Genomic DNA, 18,081 nt, shown 5'->3' on the forward strand with positions numbered 1-18,081 from the left:
GGGCGGCGGCAGACGTGTCTGGGCAGGGATGCGGTGCAGAGGGCTTCTTCTCTTTCAGCACCATGAGCGGGAGCCTCGGCACGCCGACCACCACCCTCCTCAACCGCACGGCCGCACAGGAGGCACGGGGCCAGGACATGAGCGCCTCCATCCACGGTGAGTGGGACACGCGCTCACACACACACACACAACTCACGACAAGCCTGGGCTGTCTGTTGAATTATAATGCTGCAATAACAAGACAAACTAGAAAACAGGAGAACAAACCTCTGGAGTGAGAGTGTGTAAACAGACCCGGAGCTTCGTCTTTATTTCTGTGTTGTGTTGACCAAAGTCAGTTGACTTGATGTTGGCTATAGTCTATTCCCGTCTATTCCAGCTCTTTCAATTGTTCCGTTTCTATGAAATAGTCTGTATAGTTGAAACTACAGTGTTTTTGTGTGCCCCTCTTTGCTCAGAGTTTAGAGTGTTCAACATCACCATCACCTCTTTGGCCCTGTGCATCCTCACAGTGACCGCTGTCCTCTGCAGCATCTCTCTCCTCCGCCGCAGGAGGTAAGGCACACAGCTGCAGTCATGCATGTGATGATTAGGGAGTATTCTAATCCATTTCCATACAAAATAGTCCCATTTTATGGCATGTTTCCTATGATGCTATGTAGTTTTTAAGCAATAAACGCTTATAGTATAGTATGTTCGGTACACCTTATGGTATATTACTAAAACTCAAAAACATAGATTTAAATGTTAGAGGAATACATGTCTAATGTTTCCTGACTGTAATAGATGGACCAGTGCTTTGCACGTACAGTAAGCCATATCACCTAATATGTTGTAACAATACCCAAAATAGTGTAAATTTAGGATTCATTAATGTTCCCATCAATTGTTGATGAGACATTATGGTGTAACACCATACCATACCAATACTACTTCATTTATATAGTCTATGCAAACTACATGTACAAAATGAACGGTTTCCATTGTCAGTTCAACTGGTATTCAATAACCAAATTATAACATCACATCAGAAGAAGCAAAGATATTAGCATGGGAAAATAAAAAAAAACTGTTTTGAAACAGGTTTTGTTCATTCTAGTAACTCTGTGGCTTGAATGGGATGAAATTCTAACTAACCCACAAACACACATTTACAGTTGGCCTTGGGTGTTGGCATACAAAATCTGATAGGTGGGTTTATTCACTGTTATACAATGAAGCCCTTATGAAATGCGACCTTAGACCTGTCTGGACTATTCTGGACAAAAGGTTCAATACGGTTTCTAAATATGATACTTCTAAATATGATTGAAGTTCACCCAAATGTGGCCAGGCAGGCACAAAGACTTTCTTCCTGGCTGAAACTCTGAGATGTAAACACAAACTTCCTCCTCCTCCTCCTCCTCTTCGCCTCTAGGCAATCCAAGCAGGCGCGTGTCTATGAGAGCGCTGTGGGGGGCTACGAGGCCTCTCTCCCCGCCACCCTGGCAGCGGCGGTGGCGCCTGACCCGTCGTCCGGCCTGGCCCTGCTTCTGAGGAGGGAGGTCCGGTGCAGCCTCCGCCGGCCGCTGGCCTTGTTCCGCGGCCGGGAGGCGCCCAAGGACAACTCCCGCATCTACTACATCTACACCAACCCCCTCCCCGTCGGCAAGGACGAAGAGGAGGAGGAGGAGGAGGAGGAGGAGAGGAGGAGGAAGGTGGCAGCGATGGAGGAGGAGGAGAGTAAGACTGGTGCAGGAGGAGAAGAGGGGAGGCGGGGAGGAGGAGTGGAGGAGCCGCCCTCGCTGTACCAGCTCGCCCAGGAGCCCAGCAGTGGCATCACCCTCACCGCCGAGACTTTTTACATGCAGCTGTAGACATGTGTGTGTGTGTCTTTGTGTGTTTATATATCAGGACAAGAAAGTCTAGAAGTCGAAGACAGGTGTGTGTGTGTGTGTGTGTCTGCAAGCCAACATCTGGTTGTGATAATCACAAGTCTGGATGTAGTGGGTTCACCCCTTAACCTTTCCGTGTTTACACTTCTTCACTGGAGGAAAGGTGTGGTCTAACCAGCTGTGTACTCTGGCTGATCAGCAGGTGATAAATCACCCTGACAGTCCGTTCTACAGGCTCAAATCAAGTGGGAAGACAGACACGTGCTGTTCCTCCACACTGCCAGACCACGTGCTGTTCCAGACAACGGGAGCACAAGGACACAGGCAGATGTGTGCAGTTTGTAGGTTTTTTTTTTAATTGATTTATAATAAAGAGTTTAGAGTGACAGACAGTATGAAATGTGCTGGCTAGAGAGAGAGAGAGAGAGAGAGAGAGAGAGAGAGAGAGAGAGAGAGAGAGAGAGAGAGAGAGAGAGAGAGAGAGAGAGAGAGAGAGAGAGAGAGAAAGAGAAAGAGAAAGAGAAAGAGAAAGAAAGAAAGACTGTCTGGTTTATGGACATATAACAAACAGGAAGGAGAGAGAAAGGAGACAATAAAAATAGTCACTGTAGATTGGCTCAAATAAAAGTCACTCAATGACAACTTGTGTTGGTTGTGTTTTCCAGCGTTTAGATTGGCTGAGACTCCCTCATCAGCCAATCGAGCGCCTCCTTGCGGCCTTGCCTCTCCAGCTCCGCTCCGGTGATGGCGCGGCACTGTTTGTGGTACTCGTTCACCCAATCACGCTGCAGGGAGAGAGGGGTGTCACAGGGTGGCCCCAATGATATGGGACAATGAGAGGGCAGATAGAATAGCCTTCCCTTGGCCTCACTTGTTGGTAGAAACTAGCTTCACTTCAATGAGCTGTAGTTTGTTTTGTTTAGCTGTTTTTCATACAGTACATTTGCATTTCCTCAGAAGTAAAGTTGTAAAGTAGTAAAGTTGACACAATTCAGTTCACACACACACAGTATTTATGCAAATCCTCTGCACTGTGATGATCAACCAAAACAACTCCTGCTCAGTCAGGGTCCGTCCAGCGGGTGGCGCTACTGAGTAACACTGGCAGCCACCACTTCCTCAACTCACCTCCTTCTGCGTGAGCAGATCTGTGTTGATCATCTTGATCTGAATGGGCACCAGCGTGATGGTCTCAAACGTCAGGCTGCCTCTGTTCCTGTAGTTGTACTGGGAGAGAGAGAGCAGGTGACCAGTGGATAAACGGTTACTGTAGCGCTCGCTGCGTTTGTCTTCAACAAACTTGATCACCTGATGTGGAGTACTGAGCTACTCTTGGAACACTTACTTTGGGATTGGCGGGCACAACCAGGACTAAATTCTCCAGGCGGATACCAAATGAGCCGTCCTCATAGTAGCCAGGCTCTGAAAGAGTTAATTGATGATGTTAAATGTGAATGTGTTGTCCACTGAAGCTTCACCTGCCTTATACCATATCCTCACTGCATGTGACGCGAGCAAGCGCTTGGTTAGGCCCCCCCGTCACTATTTTCTGCCTGTCGCTTGTGTTGCTCTGCGATTTTGAATATTGAATGTGACGCAATAGAAGAGCATATTTAACGGATTCAGTGTGGACAGGTAGCATTCAATGGCACACGACAGACGTTTGCTCGGAAGCAGTTAGAATACGCTGTTATGCAGTAAAGTAAAATAGGGATTTGGAACATTCTGGTTTAAAATCCAGGCTCACTTTTTTTTAGGTGGAGAAGATACACTACACCTTAAAAAAGGGGAAAACAGCTCGACTGGAGCTGCAAAACTGCATGTGCTTCTGTGTGTGCGTGCGCGTGTGCGTGTGTGTGTGTGCGTGTACTTAGCACTCGCACCATCACTGACGATCATGCCGGACTCTAGTGGCTCGTCGGCGAAGGTCTTGTAGCTGATGCCGCAGGGCCCCTCGTGCACGTTGAGGAAGCAGCCCACGCCGTGGCCCGTGCCGTGCAGGTAGTCCAGACCCGCCTCCCACAGCGACGCCCGCGCAAACGAGTCCAGCAGGTGACCTACAGTACAGGGGTTGCTTTAGTGAGTAAGTCATTCATTTCTGCTAAATGTAACACTAACACAGCTGAGTGGCACAAGTGGCCAGACGCAACAGCTAAACCCAAGACCCTGAAGGCCTTCTACAGACCTGGAGAGAGGGAGTTGGCCTTCTACAGACCTGGAGAAAGAGAGCGAGTTGGCCTTCTACAGACCTGGAGAGAGAGAGCGAGTTGGCCTTCTGCAGACCTGGGGAGAGTGAGTTGGCCTTCTACAGACCTGGAGAGAGCGAGTTACCACTCCCATTCTTCTCAATGGCCGATGCTATGCTATGCTGGCTACCTCAGCCCAGACATGATACTGTGAGGTCATGTGTAATAGTCATTTTCTACGTATAGAGCTTTGAAGTTCTGGATTGATGGACAGGTTTCAAATTGGACTGTATGGTGGCACCTTATTGAGCTTAACATTCAAAGCACTGCTATATGAATTGAATTGGTCTCTGCATTTGTCCCAATCCGTGAAACACAATCAGCACACAGTGAACACACAATGAGGTGAAGCACACACTAATCCCGGCGCAGTGAGCTGCCTGCAACAATAGCGGCGCTCGGGGAGCAGTGAGGGGTTAGGTGCCTTGCTCAAGGGCACTTCAGCCGTGCCTACTGGTCGGGGTTTGAACCGGCAACCCTCCGGTTACAAGTCCGAAGCGCTAACCAGTAGGCCACGGCTGCCCAAAAAGGCCACAGCTGCCCAATGTTTGGCCCTTCTGAGTGCTGTGAACTCACCTTTGGTACCGTTGGGGAAAACTGCAGCACAGACAGCAATCTGGCCCTTCAGGACGTAAGTGAAACACTCCTGGGAGAGAGAGTACAGGAGCGGGAATTAAAACCAGCTAACTGCTTGTGCTCGTACAGTACATACTCCTGTCTGTGGCTCTTGGTTAAATGTATTTTTACTGGGTCAAAGTATTAACCTTTTCGTAATCTGTGGGCGTCCCAAAGTGCATTGTGCGGGTTACATCGGTCGTCCCATCCCTGTAGTTGGAAAAAAAAAAAAAAAAAAAAAGGCGGCATGCTCATTATTACACACAATGGAACAAAGGAAAGTTGTGACAGCGTTTTTCCAAACGTCGTCCTAGACCGAGTCTGTTTATCCACTGCCTTCCATTCTCTAATTATTTACATGAGAGGAGAGGAGAGGAGAGGAGAGGAGAGAAGAGGAGAGAGGAGAGAGAACACAGACAACTGAAGGGGGCGGTGCACCTACATGTACTGGGCTCCAGAGTCGATCAGGTAGATCTCATTTAAGGACAACGTTCTGTTGGTCTCAGGCAGAGGTCTATACAAGGACACAAGCCAGAGCAGCAATTCAGTCACAATAAAACCAAAGGTCGTTCACACTTAACACTGTGAATATACACAATAACAGCAAATATGAGGAGATCTGAGACATCAGTTGTTTACAACAGATGATGTTGTTGTTAATTGCTTTTTGTTTACTGCTATATTGCCTATATTTGTGTAGGAAACATGATGATGACCTACAGTAACAGACAATGTGAGATAATTAGTCACTAAGAACAGGCACTGTAAACGCTAAACCATATCACAGTATTCTAACGCTAAACCATATCACGGTATTCTAACCTGGTTGAGATAAACAGGTCACTAAGGACAGGCACAGTAAACTCTAAACCATATAACGGTATTGTAACGCTAAACCATATCACGGTATTGTAACGCTAAACCATATCACGGTTTTCTAATGCTAAACCGTATCACGGTATTCTAACCTGGTTGAGGCAGCGTACCTGTAATGTATGATGGCGGCGTTTGGTCCCACGCTGGAGATGGTTGGGAAACTCAGGCCCACAAAGTCTTTCTGCTGGCTGCAAAAAACAGCAGGAAACACACACAGGATTATTCATGTGCCATCAACCCCAGGTCCCGTGCTCTTCTGCTACGGCGTTATGGGAATACAGGGACAGTGTCACACTTCCACTCCTCTGGTTATGCTGTGACTTATTCCAGGGAGATAAAGATACTGTTACAATTGTATAACACACACGTTGCTGTTGATAAAAGTGAGGACATGCAATATAATCAGCATAACTTACACTTCACAACATAAAGGAATCCTTACATAGAACTGGTGTAGCCACTTTTGTTTACCATATACCAGAAAACAAAAACAGAGAGACATGTGTATGAACATGTTGTTATCACCATCTCCACTAGATGGGGCAGTAAGGACATATCTACCACACAAATTAAACCCAATGCATTGCTCCTCTGCCAAAAATGTCAAGAGTGGAGTTCCATAATGCACCACAAGCCTCGCAGGGGAGTTGGGAACTTCATCTGAGAAGTCTAATACCACCATGGGAAGGGCCAAATCATGTCCCCCTGTATTAGCACCACCATGATGTTATGTGTGAGTTTAGACCAAGAAGAGCAACTGAACAACTGAAACTGAGGAAAATGGATGATTTCTTATGTGCATTTCCATTCCAAGTCCCTTGCGAGTGCAGCTGCAGGGGATTATCATGTCATATGGGGACAAACACAGCCTAGAAGAGCCTGCTGGATTCATACCACTGCTGATCACTTCACCTGGGTCATTTATACAGGATAGCAACCAACCAGATTTGACAACTCTCCATAAACAACACCTGCAGGTAGAGTAGCACCAGAAGTATTGACTCATATGTCCGCTGGACTAAGCTCAGTGGCAGACCCACGTCTCACGCAACTCACACACTTCTCCCCTTTTCATCTGAACAACATGAATAAAGGAACACTCTTTTTCATTAAAGAGGTTTCTAACTAATGTCTTTCTGAATGTAAAGTCAACTTGTTTGTACTTCATCAAAATATCACATATTGAATGTTTAATATTGAATTCTTTACTTATTGGTGAAACATTGGTCTATGTTTTCGTACATAAATCCTTGAGTTGCTTTAGAAACCTACTGTATTACAAATCTCTTGTTGGAGCCACAATCTGTTGCAATGTTGCAAGCAAGCATTACTGATACGCACCATGTTCCTGTTTGATAGGCCAGCAGGCAAGTGTAATTGCTGTTGTTTATGAGGTTAACTGGCAGACAACAAAATCGGCCCTTTGTCAACAGACTGAGCACACAAGTGAAAGGTGATGAAGTGTTAAATAGTGAGTAAAAAATTACAAACAAAAAAACTTCCCCCAATGACTTCCCTTGGCACTTCCCTTGAGCATAAACTCAAATGGTCATGCTTGCTGGGCAATGTTTTGACCTTGCGATCTTCTTCAGGTTCACAAAAACAGAGGTAGTTCTTGTGATTTAACACACCTGTCCTACAAGGATGGAGACAGCACATTATCTCATTTCCATAATCCTAAATAATCCTGTGTTGTGGAAATATGCCAGAACAAATACATAGTATGTTTGAGACATGATTCCAAAAACAACAAGGAAATAACTAGATGTACCGCAGAGCGGTACAAAATATGACCGCCGCCCAGTCCAGCACATTTTTTTCCACAAAAATAAATCACGCTGAAAGGCCAATCTGAGTCTAACTGTCTCACTAAATTGCATTATCCACACTCAATTCTCACTGGTATCTGCTAGACAACAAGCACCAAAACATGATTAGTTCATAGATTTCAAGACCCCCATCTTGCCTGTTCATAATTCTGAGAAATTCTTGAATTGTGTGCATGTGTGCGTGTGCACGTTTATGTTTATGTGTGTGGGTGTGTGTGTGTGTGTGTGTGTTTGTGTGTTTGCCTGCGTATGTGTGTTTGTGCATGTGCATGCATGCGTACATATGTCTACTGTGTGAGTATGTGTCATACGTATGATTACTGTGAATGTATGTGTGTGCGTGTGTATCTGTTTATACACATGTGTGCACATGGAATGGGTTAACATGACCCCTGGAGGCAAACATACGGAAAAAAAATTGGTCATTCTAGGCCCTACGGTTCTCAAGATATTCACATAAAACTGTGTCTGCCCTACCCTCCTTTCGGGGGGTCCAGTACAGCGGGGGGGCTACAGATCAAAACGAAAAACGATGGTTCCATGCTATCCATGTGGGGTTACATGCCCACCAAGTTTCGTGTACCCCGGTCTTACAGTGTCCCGGGAATCCTTGTTGGTGTACAGTCACTAAATGTACACATAAATTATTTTATTGTAAGGCCCCCCATGAACGGAAGTTCACAAAACTTGGCATGCATTCGGAGGGTGTCAGCCAGAGATATTGTGATGAAAACACCTAATTTTTTTGCATTTTAATTTTTTACTAGGTGGCACTATACATGAAATAAGTGGTAATGGGATGGGTTGACATGCCCCCTTAAGACAAACATACATAAAAAAAGGTGGACCTCCTAGGCCCTACGGTTCTTGAGATATTCACAGAAAACTGTCTCCGGCCACCTACAGGCCAGTTGGTGTATAGTAACATAAATTAATTTACTGTGTCGCCCTCCATGAACGGAATTCCACGAAACTTGGCGTGCATTCAGAGGGTGTCATAATGATCCTACACTTCCAATTTCGTGCAGTTTTGACTATGTTAGGTCACAGATACCTGCGATTACAACACCTCATTTTTACTTTTTTTGTGTTTAACTAGGTGGCTATACATGAAATGAGTGGTTGTGGAATGGGTTGACATGGCCCCTTGAGATCAACATACAAAAAAAAATGGTCCTCCTAAACCTTACGGTTCTCGAGATATTCACAGAAAACTGTGTCTGCCCTACCCTCCTTTCGGGGGGTGCAGTCCAGCGGGGGGGCTACAGATGGTTCCATGCTATCCATGTGGGGTTACATGCCCACCAAGTTTCGTCTACCCCGGTCTTTCAGTGTCCAGGGAATGCTTGATGGAAATTTGGACATGCGAAAAAAAAAAAAAAAAAAAAAAATCTGACTAAACCTATATTATATGACCACCGCTTCGCTGCGGCAAAAAGAAAATATTCGAAAGGGTGTCAGGACTTTTTAAATCCAAACTGCAACAGTGTCTTGTGACCCCATTTAAAGTTAGTTTCCTTTTGCTGTCAAAATGGTAAATGAGACAGAATTTGAGCAATGCTGCAGGGCAATATTCCACATTATTGTGGTCCTGGCATGTTCCAGTTGATATTGGGCAACAGTTTTCTACAACTTTATTCATCATTTAGGCAAATCATGATCATCCAATTAGAATAAATGGAACTGGTTATGTGGTTGCCCAGTTACATTGCTCAAAAGGTTGCCCCACGTTTCATCACTTTAAACGTATAAGGGGCAAGGTGGCACTGGCACACAAAAATGTGTTGTGCCAACATCACCCATTGTGAATAATTCTCTTGCCTTTATCAGCTACAGAGTATGCAACACATCTTTCAAACTATTCACTGAAAAAGATTGCCGTAGCCTACTGGTTAGGGCTTTGGGCTTGAAACAGAAGGGTTGGCGGTTCGATCCCCGACCCAGTTAGTCCATGAGCCAAAGGGGGTCGTCACTACCACTTGGGGGGGCAAATTATCACTATATGAAACTCACGTGTTTTTATCAGCTAATGTTGTTACGGAGGTGTGATCCACCTGTCAGTTTTTTGACAGGTGGTAGACCACACCTCCTGCTGTCAAGTCAGCCGCCCCCCAGGACGGCACTCCAGGTATGGGTGAGCATATACGCTCCCTCATCTCTATTCATCGTCTTTGGGCCCCGCTTTCTTATTTCAATCGCCTCCTTTATCCAGCGGTGGTATCGGTTGTTTCTCCTGCTTAATGACTCTGGCATGCAGGAGGTGTGGTCCACCTGTCAAAAAACTGACAGGTGGATCACACCTCCGTAACAACATCAGCTGATAAAAACGCGTCACACTACTCCACTGTGTGACCTTCTGATTAGGGATGTAACGATTACCGGTATAATGGTAAACCGCGATAAAAATGTTGACTATAACAATTACCGTTTACAATTATTCATTTCAAACATCATGATTATCACTGTTGATTACCCACGGTGTGGAAACCGTATGTTTAATCCTTCCCAGCTTCATCCCAGCCTCCCTTTGACATACAGTAGGCCTGGTACAATGGAACAAAACTGGTACCCTACTGATTCTGTTGTCTAATTGATGGTTTTAACTACGATTCGGATTAGGCTACACCTGATTTTAAAAGGCGGAACTTTTTCACCGCAAAATGTGCACTGTATCATGTAGCCACTCTGTGTCTTTATGTTCGCGTCCACATTAAATCTATTCCGGAGAGTATTCTCCTAATCAGGAGAATACAGTAGCCTAAAGTTTTATTTTGAATGCTTACTTTGGTCTCACTCATTGCATCCAAATAGCATAAATAGCAAATCCAAGTTATGGTGGGGTAAGTTAAGCTATAAGCACATAGCCAATTAAACATGAAGATAAAAGTGAACGGGACACTTTTTGAAACTATTTCAGCTTGTGTAGGCCTATCAGTGCTTTCTGAACATATTGAATACACTTTTAGAAATACCGTGATAATACCGAAAACCATGATCATTTTGGTCACTGTAACCGTGAGGTTAAATTTTCATACCGTTACATCCCTACTTCTGATGAAGACGGAAGTATACGTCGAAACATGTCAAGGTAAAGAAAAAACATCTACCAATATATGTGTATGTGAAAAGAAAAACCAAACTTATGGATTCTGGACTTCCTAACCAACAGACCTCAGTCTGTTAGGTTAGATAATCGCACCTCCTCAACCATCAAACACCAGTGTACCACAGGGATGTGTGCTGAGCCCTCTCCTCTACTCCCTCTTCACCTACGACTGCACACCTGTACATGGCTCTAACACCATTATCAAGTTTGCAGATGACACTACGGTGATTGGGCTCATCAGCAATAACGATGAGACGGCCTATAGGGAGGAGGTCCAGCACCTAACATCGTGGTGCACTGATAACAACCTGGCTCTCAACACCAAGAAGACCAAAGAGCTCATTGTGGACTTCAGGAAGTCTAAAGCTAGCACACACACACCCATTCTCATCAACAGGACTGAGGTGGAGCATGTCACCAGCTTCAAGTTTCTGGGTGTCCACATCTCTGAGGACCTCTCTTGGACCCTCAACACCTCTACCCTGATCAAAAAGGCTCACCAGCGTCTCTTCTTTCTGAGGTCCATCTGTCTCCTCAGATCCTGGTGAACGTCTACCGCTGCAACATCGAGAGCATCCTCACCAACTGTGTCACAGTTTGGTATGGCAACTGCTCTGCCCACGACCGGAAAGCACTGCAGAGGGTGGTGAAAACTGCCCAACACATCACCAGTTCCTCACTCCCCTCCATCGAGGCCATCCAGGGCAAGCAATGCTTGCCCACTCCCCTCCGGAAGGCGTTACAGGTCTCTCCGCATCCGAACCAGCAGGTTCAGAGGAAGCTTCTTTCCTGCGGCTGTCACCCTACTGAACTCTAGCTCTGCATCCCGGTGACATCCAACAAACTAAGCACCCCTGCCTGATGCCTCCTTGCCTGTGCCTGTTGAGGTGTCCCCCCCCCCCCCCCCCCTTTGCTTTGTCAATGTATCATAGAATTCGTGCTTAGGTGTATCTGACTCCAGCCTCTATGTCATGATCTTTGCCTGTAGTATGAGCCTGAATCAGATCATCCCTAACCTCTTGTGTTGCTTTGCCTGCTGTAGATATGCAAATTAACTCCTCTTCCTCTGAAAATGGATTGATCTAATTTCAGTTTCTGTCTCATCAGATCTAACTGTGTAGAATTTTTAAAACTGTTGTAAATGTATGTACTTGTAGATCAAGTCTTGGAAAATATTATTATTGTTATTATTTCTTTTCAATGGAAATTATTTTAACATCAGATGAAAGACAATTTTAAGTATAATAATAATAGTAATAATAATAATAATAATAATAATAATAATAGTAAAGTATGAATATTTTCACCAACCAGTTCATCTACATCTCATTCCCACATTCTTACTAGTCAAAAGTACAACTGAAATATATAATGTAGATCATTTTAGCACGTGATGCAATTACCATAATTTCCCAACTATTAGCTGCAGCTTATACATTGATTTTGCAAAATTTCTTCAGCTCCGAGGTTAATACACGGGGGCAGTTAATATGGTATATGGTTTTGTTTCTTTTAACTTGCATAAAACTCTGTCCTGTGGCTTATACACAATATGGCTAATACACAGGAAATTACTGTATGTATTTCATGTGCCCTGGACATTATAAAATTATAATATTTATGTTAAGCTGGGTACATGTGGTGATGTGAACAATTTTCATATGGTATTCCTTGAATGAAAAGGTGATATGTGATTGGTAATCATGGATCTCTTGGAAAATCTCTTATGGGTAGTTTCAATAAAATACTAATTTACTGAATTTTGGGGTGTTTCCAAATAGTACATTTACAAATAGTAAATAGCATAGCAATGCAGACCTATGTAATCATTTGTATTTCAAGTCTGCTGGGAGGTAGGAAGGTATAAATACATTGATTAATGAGGTAGCGGGCATTTCAATTATTGCTGCAACACATTGTGTCTCTGAAAACGTAGATTTGCTCATTATTACACATAAATCTTGAATTTTATCAACCAAAATGAAGGGCAAAATCACATAATGATTCAAAATATGTATGCCATCATCAAACACCACATATGCATCAGTAATAATGAGGTTTGGATTATTTTCTGGGCTCTTATGAGTGGTTTAACAAAAAAAAGCCAATAGGCGGAATTTCCTTTTTTCAAATCAGAGGTCAACTTTGAAGGCCTGTACAGCCACAAAGCTACAAGATCCAACTTGCTATCATACCATTTTATACTCCAGAGATATGTAGCTTTCAGAAAAATATAGTGAGAATTTGCCCCCCCAAGTGGTAGTGACCAGGCGCGCCTGCAGGTGTACGTCCGTACGCACTGTGCGTACCATCAAGCTACTCAACAACAGAAAATTTCCCTTGTGTGTGTGTGTATTCACACCAAATTGGCCTACCATACCTTCCCAACTATGCACAGTATCCCTTTAGCATGCCATTAGGCTACTTACCATTTTCTATTATGTATTTCTATTATTATGTGATGGGTGTGCGTACCATAGCATTAATTCCTGCAGGCGCCCCTGGTAGTGACACGCCCCTTTTTGGGCCTGTGGCTCATTGACTAAGTAGGAAAACTGTGAGCTGGGGAAGTAATTGAGCACTGCTCTCCCATGCCCACATCCACGGCTGAAATGCCCTTGAGCAAGGCACCTAACCCCTCACTGGCACTGCTCCCCGAGCGCCACTGCAACAAGGCTGCTCACTGCTCCGAGTTAGTGTGTGCTTCACCTCACTGTGTGCTCACTGTGTGCTTTGTAGTGGCAGACATCACTTGAGTACATTTACTCAATTACTGTACTTAAGTCGCTTTTTCATGTATCTGTACTTTACTTGAGTATTTCAATTTGGTAAAACTTTTTACTTCTACTCCAGTACATTTCTAGGCCAAATATCTTACTTTTTACTCTACTACATTTTATAACAGCTGAAGTTCCTTTTGGAAAAAAGACTGTCCAAATACATGTGTACTTACATGTATAGTGTCTATTAAGTGAGCTAGGCTTTACATAATGGTGTTCCCTAACCTATGTTATTGTTATATTCACTATTTACTGTACCTTGTTGACCCCTTGACCATAACTAGCCTCATGACGCCATCGAGCAAATGATGATAGACAATGATAGATAGATACAGTATACAATGATGGACAATCTGACACCATCAAACACAAAAGGGAATGTCTTGATTTGGTTCGAAAGTGTAAAGCATTTAACAAAGCAAAAAGTGGTTACTTTGAAGTATCTTCAAATGCTGGCAGCTACAATTAGCGTCATTATTATTATGAAGCTATGCTATAATAAAGCTATTATGAAGCTATGTGACACACCCAGGTGTACATCAAAAGTGGGGAACCGTCTTGTGTGCCAACCCTTTACCAGTAAAGCTTACTGATGCAACAGTGACAATCAGCTATTCTGTGAATGTTATAAACAAAAGTAAAAGCATCAGACCAAAGAATTAGTCTGTGCATGAGTGAAAATCTGTTCTCTGCCTGAGGACATTTGTGGACGTGGACGTGTGCGAGTGTTTGAATGTCTGCATATCTTGGGCGTAATGGGGGGTGTGATGTTTGATGTTATCATTGGCCTCCGTATAGACAGTGTCAAGAATTGATAATGGAAACTAATAACAGGCTTTTTTTTACCTGCGGAACTCTTCCGCCTTGTCAGCCGCCGAGATCTCGGTCACGTTGCCTTTCGGAATCTGAAGGACACAAGCAGGGAAAGTACAAGTGAGCAGGGAAAACACTGCAGCCATCCACAACATCAGTGGTTCTTAAACTTTTTGTCTGGCGACCCCCCAAAAAACATGGGCTAAGTCTCGCGACCCGCTCCTCCCTAACCGGCGGAATTTGGTTTTGAAATGTTGCAAGATGGGCATTGGAAGCAGAGGCAGAAAATGTCTTCTCTCATAGTTAGGCTGTGTAAACACCAAAGGCATTATGTCAATGGCAGCCTTTGACTAAAAACCTTTAGAAAAATGTCTTTAATCCAGACTGCAAATCATTTCGCGACCCCTCCAAAACGTTTGGCGACCCCCAGTGCATGTGCAGTATGAGGTGGGTGGTCATAAATCAGGACTTCAAAACAACACCACACATGTGACGGCTGAACGACAAAAATATTGTCCTTGGACCTGAAGGTAGTGGGGCAGTACTTAAACAATGCACCTTGTTGAAACATTTTGTTTTAGCTGCTTTCAGCGTGAGCATCCTTGAGGACTGCTTTTCTCAAAGTAATACTCAGCTGCACACTTATCTGTGTCGCCTTTTGATGACCTGGCGGGACCCCAGCTGGTTCTGACCTGAGGTCTGTACTACGGGGTGTCCACACGGGGAGACGCCCCAAACACTACGGATGTGTGTGGTTGCAGGCCTGTTAACGGTGTCACATGAGCGAGGCCTATTACTCTCGCCCTGAATGAGGAATGACACAATAGCGCGGCCGATGGATTACTCCGCACAACAATGGCCCACACTGAAACCCAAGAGGCCCCCACACGCTCGCAGTGTCGGTTGCGTGACTCAGCAGAACCCACAGACATGCCACTGGGGCCACGCAGCACACGGGCGACGAGGCGCAGAGTCGTACCTCTTTCTCCAGCCAGGCGAAGAGCTCACACAGGGCCACAGCATCCTTGATCTGCCAGGGAGACATAAGGGCATTGCACTGGCACATCTCACACAAGGGCATACTGGCATTTTGTAAACTCACTCAATCACTCGTTTCGTACACTTTCCAGGGAAAGGGGCAAACATGGTGATTTCAACACACAAGAGTACAGTATAACAAATATTTAATCAACCAAATCAAACAAATATTAATATCACTATTCGTGAGCAACTACATGGCCATACAATATAAGTGTAGCAGTGTTATAAATTATGCTTACTAAACTTTTCATTTCACAATTTATGTTCATGGTTCAAGTTAAGTCTGTATTCATCATCTTAGGTCTGTGTTCTTCATCTCCGAGTGACACAACCTATAAACCTAAAGTGACCACAGGCTGTAGTTGGCTAATGCAGAAGAAAGACAAACATACAGATTCAACTCTGAATGTTATTGCTATTGAGTCAGAATACAAACCATTCCAAATCTAGATGACAGCAGCCAAGTATTAGAGTTAAGTTTATGGGTGTTTTCACATACAGTCCCTTTTAAAAGAACCAAACTCAGTGCACTATAAGGGCCAGAAAGTTAATTTCGTATTTGCATTGTGAGTTCATCTGAAAGAGTTGTTCTGTTGCAAACTGCACCGACCGAAATAGAGATGGATAGAGAATGTCTAGCTAATAGGCTCATGGCTCCCACTCCAAGTCAGATGTAACATTCCATGACAAAAAACAGCATTTTCATGACTTACTATATAAATGGTACAATATACCGATCAATTCTTCCAGAGCAGTCGCGTATCGTTCAAGAATCTTTTACTTTTTTTGAGCGGGAGACAAATAAATGGGCATTGAATAAACAAAGTTGATCTACTCAAGCAAGCAGTAAAGCTGATAACCAGATATACATCAATTCTGTGTGGAAATATTTGTATTTATGTTTTTTGGCAAGTAAATGTTAAACTGTTTCAGAAACATTTCCCTATATTCCATGACTTTGCCCCAAAAATGATAAAATTCCATGTCTAGAACAGACTTTCCAAAATTCCATGATATTCCAGATATTCCATGACCCGTGGGAACCCTGCAGGCTGTATAGGTTACATAATGTCCAATTAATAATGCAGAAGAAAGACAAAACAAACAGATCCAACTCTGAATGTGCTCGAGTCAGCATACAAGTTTTAGAGATAAGTTTATGGGTGTTTTCACATAGTCCCTTTTAAAAGAACCACCTGTCTAAGGACTTTTTTTTTTGACTGATAATTGGTGGAGAACAGTGGAGAGTGGTTTGATGATGACTCAGCGGATCACAAGCTCAGATAAAACACCGCCTCTGGATCGGTTTCAGATTCATCAGATGTTACGTGGACACGAAAGAGAAAGCAGTGAATCAGACAGGCCTAGTAAAGAGACACGACTGATCCATCAGACCAGGTTCAGTTTAGTGCACTTTAGACTTCTGAACCATACTCCCACACCCCTATAAACCTAAACTAGGTTCAGTTTAGTGCACTTTAGACTTCTGAACCATACTCCCACACCCCTATAAACCTAAACTAGGTTCAGTTTAGTGCACTTTAGACTTCTGAACCGTACTCCCACACCCCTATAAACCCAAACCCCTTGGGATAAATCCTGGCTACAGCGACCAGACACACAGGTGGTTTTACAGTCACCATCTTTAGCAGGTTAGCAGTTCACTCACGTGAGCCATTTTCATCCCTTCAATCTCCGTGGCGTTCTTGACAGCTTTGGCGAGGCAGAGGGGTGTGTAGGGGATGGGGGACCTGTGCATCTATTGAAGAACAAAACATGTATACATCACTAGGCAGAATTACATTTGCTACTACTTAGTGGACGTGTTGCCACGTGCCAGTGACACGCATGAGTCTGGTCATATGTACTCAGTACTGCTAAATGTGGGTTGTTACATAAATGACTAGTAATATCACAAACAATAAGGAAGGAAGAGAAGATACTGTTAACATCACATTCCATTCCACACCACTCCACAGCGCCCTGCATCTTCCAAACCTGATCGGCAGGTATGTTATTGTCTTTTTGTCTTTTGCCTTCCCCTTTGATCTTTGTGTTTTGCTAACAGGTATTCGTTACACTTTTTGCCTACTCCATTTCATTCTGTCAATCATACAGGATTATTTTACAATACACTTGTCTGTCTTCTGTCTTATATACACTTACAACACAAGGCTCTGCTAGTGAATTTCTAAAAGCAAAGCATGTCAGTTGGGTCACTGAGGACCACAGCACATGAGCTTTTGCCCACTTCCTGTTCTCCTGCTGTAATAGTAGTGTTTTACCAGTATGCCAATGTGATACCAATGACGTATCAACGTTAATACAATGACGTATCAACGTTAACACAATGACGTATCAACGTTAACACAATGATGTATCAACGTTAACACAATGATGTATCAATACTGATGGGCACACTCTGCTGTAGGGCCTCATCACTGCCCTGTCCAGTGCTGCGTACCTTGGGGATGGTCTGGGTGAGGGCACAGCTGGCCTTGTCACAGATCCACACTTTCTCTTTGGGGCCGAGTGCGGCGCAGATGGCCTGCAGCTCGGTGTGGACCAGCTCGTAGGGCGCCGTCTGGATGCTGAGCTCCGGCCGCCCAGGGGAGTCCAACTGCAAGTGCTCGCGGATGACCAGGTTGGCCAGTCGCTTCTGGTCCACAAAGAGTCTGGAGGGGAGGGAAGGGGGTAAAACAGAGGTATTGGGCAGCAGGAAATGACATCAACAGAGTCACCGGCCAATGGAATGGACTAGCAGAGAGACCACATGTAAGATATCTTTCTATCATGATGTACTACACATGACATTCATGGAAATTGTTTATTGTTTCATTCTTTTGTTTATCCAAAAAAAAAAAAAAAAAAATGGCTTTGAGTTTAATTTAGTTCATGGAT

At 44.1% G+C, this 18,081-nt stretch overlaps 2 protein-coding genes across 3 annotated transcripts in view; one reads left to right on the forward strand and one right to left on the reverse strand.

The window, feature by feature from the left end:
* si:dkey-246e1.3 lies at positions 1–2,348 on the forward strand. Its single transcript, XM_048248453.1, has 3 exons — positions 1–156; positions 459–555; positions 1,418–2,348. The coding sequence occupies exons 1-3, from the start codon at positions 63–65 to the stop codon at positions 1,854–1,856; spliced, it is 630 nt and encodes a 209-aa protein (XP_048104410.1). The 5' UTR covers positions 1–62; the 3' UTR covers positions 1,857–2,348.
* Positions 2,208–18,081, reverse strand: part of xpnpep1 (X-prolyl aminopeptidase (aminopeptidase P) 1, soluble) — a 27,722-nt gene continuing 11,848 nt past the window's right edge. For both annotated transcript variants that reach the window (XM_048248452.1, XM_048248451.1), the window contains exons 9-20: positions 17,645–17,855; positions 16,850–16,939; positions 15,119–15,169; positions 14,173–14,231; positions 5,722–5,799; positions 5,178–5,249; positions 4,885–4,945; positions 4,697–4,766; positions 3,758–3,931; positions 3,220–3,296; positions 3,003–3,101; positions 2,208–2,659 (exon numbers count right to left, since the gene is read on the reverse strand). In XM_048248452.1, the coding sequence (XP_048104409.1) occupies positions 2,543–2,659; positions 3,003–3,101; positions 3,220–3,296; positions 3,758–3,931; positions 4,697–4,766; positions 4,885–4,945; positions 5,178–5,249; positions 5,722–5,799; positions 14,173–14,231; positions 15,119–15,169; positions 16,850–16,939; positions 17,645–17,855 (1,159 nt within the window). In that variant the 3' untranslated portion in view covers positions 2,208–2,542. The remainder of the gene's footprint in view (positions 2,660–3,002; positions 3,102–3,219; positions 3,297–3,757; positions 3,932–4,696; positions 4,767–4,884; positions 4,946–5,177; positions 5,250–5,721; positions 5,800–14,172; positions 14,232–15,118; positions 15,170–16,849; positions 16,940–17,644; positions 17,856–18,081) is intronic.

This window comes from Alosa alosa, chromosome 7 (assembly GCF_017589495.1).
Source record: "Alosa alosa isolate M-15738 ecotype Scorff River chromosome 7, AALO_Geno_1.1, whole genome shotgun sequence".
Classification (NCBI taxonomy): Eukaryota; Metazoa; Chordata; class Actinopteri; order Clupeiformes; family Clupeidae; genus Alosa; species Alosa alosa.

Bases quoted from the DNA above. Each gene is read 5' to 3' on its own strand.
- si:dkey-246e1.3 (XM_048248453.1), top strand. From the start codon at position 63: ATGAGCGGGAGCCTCGGCACGCCGACCACCACCCTCCTCAACCGCACG. The intron at 157-458 runs GTGAGTGGGACA...CTCTTTGCTCAG, and splicing joins CATGAGCGCCTCCATCCACG to AGTTTAGAGTGTTCAACATC. The intron at 556-1,417 runs GTAAGGCACACA...CTTCGCCTCTAG, and splicing joins TCTCTCCTCCGCCGCAGGAG to GCAATCCAAGCAGGCGCGTG.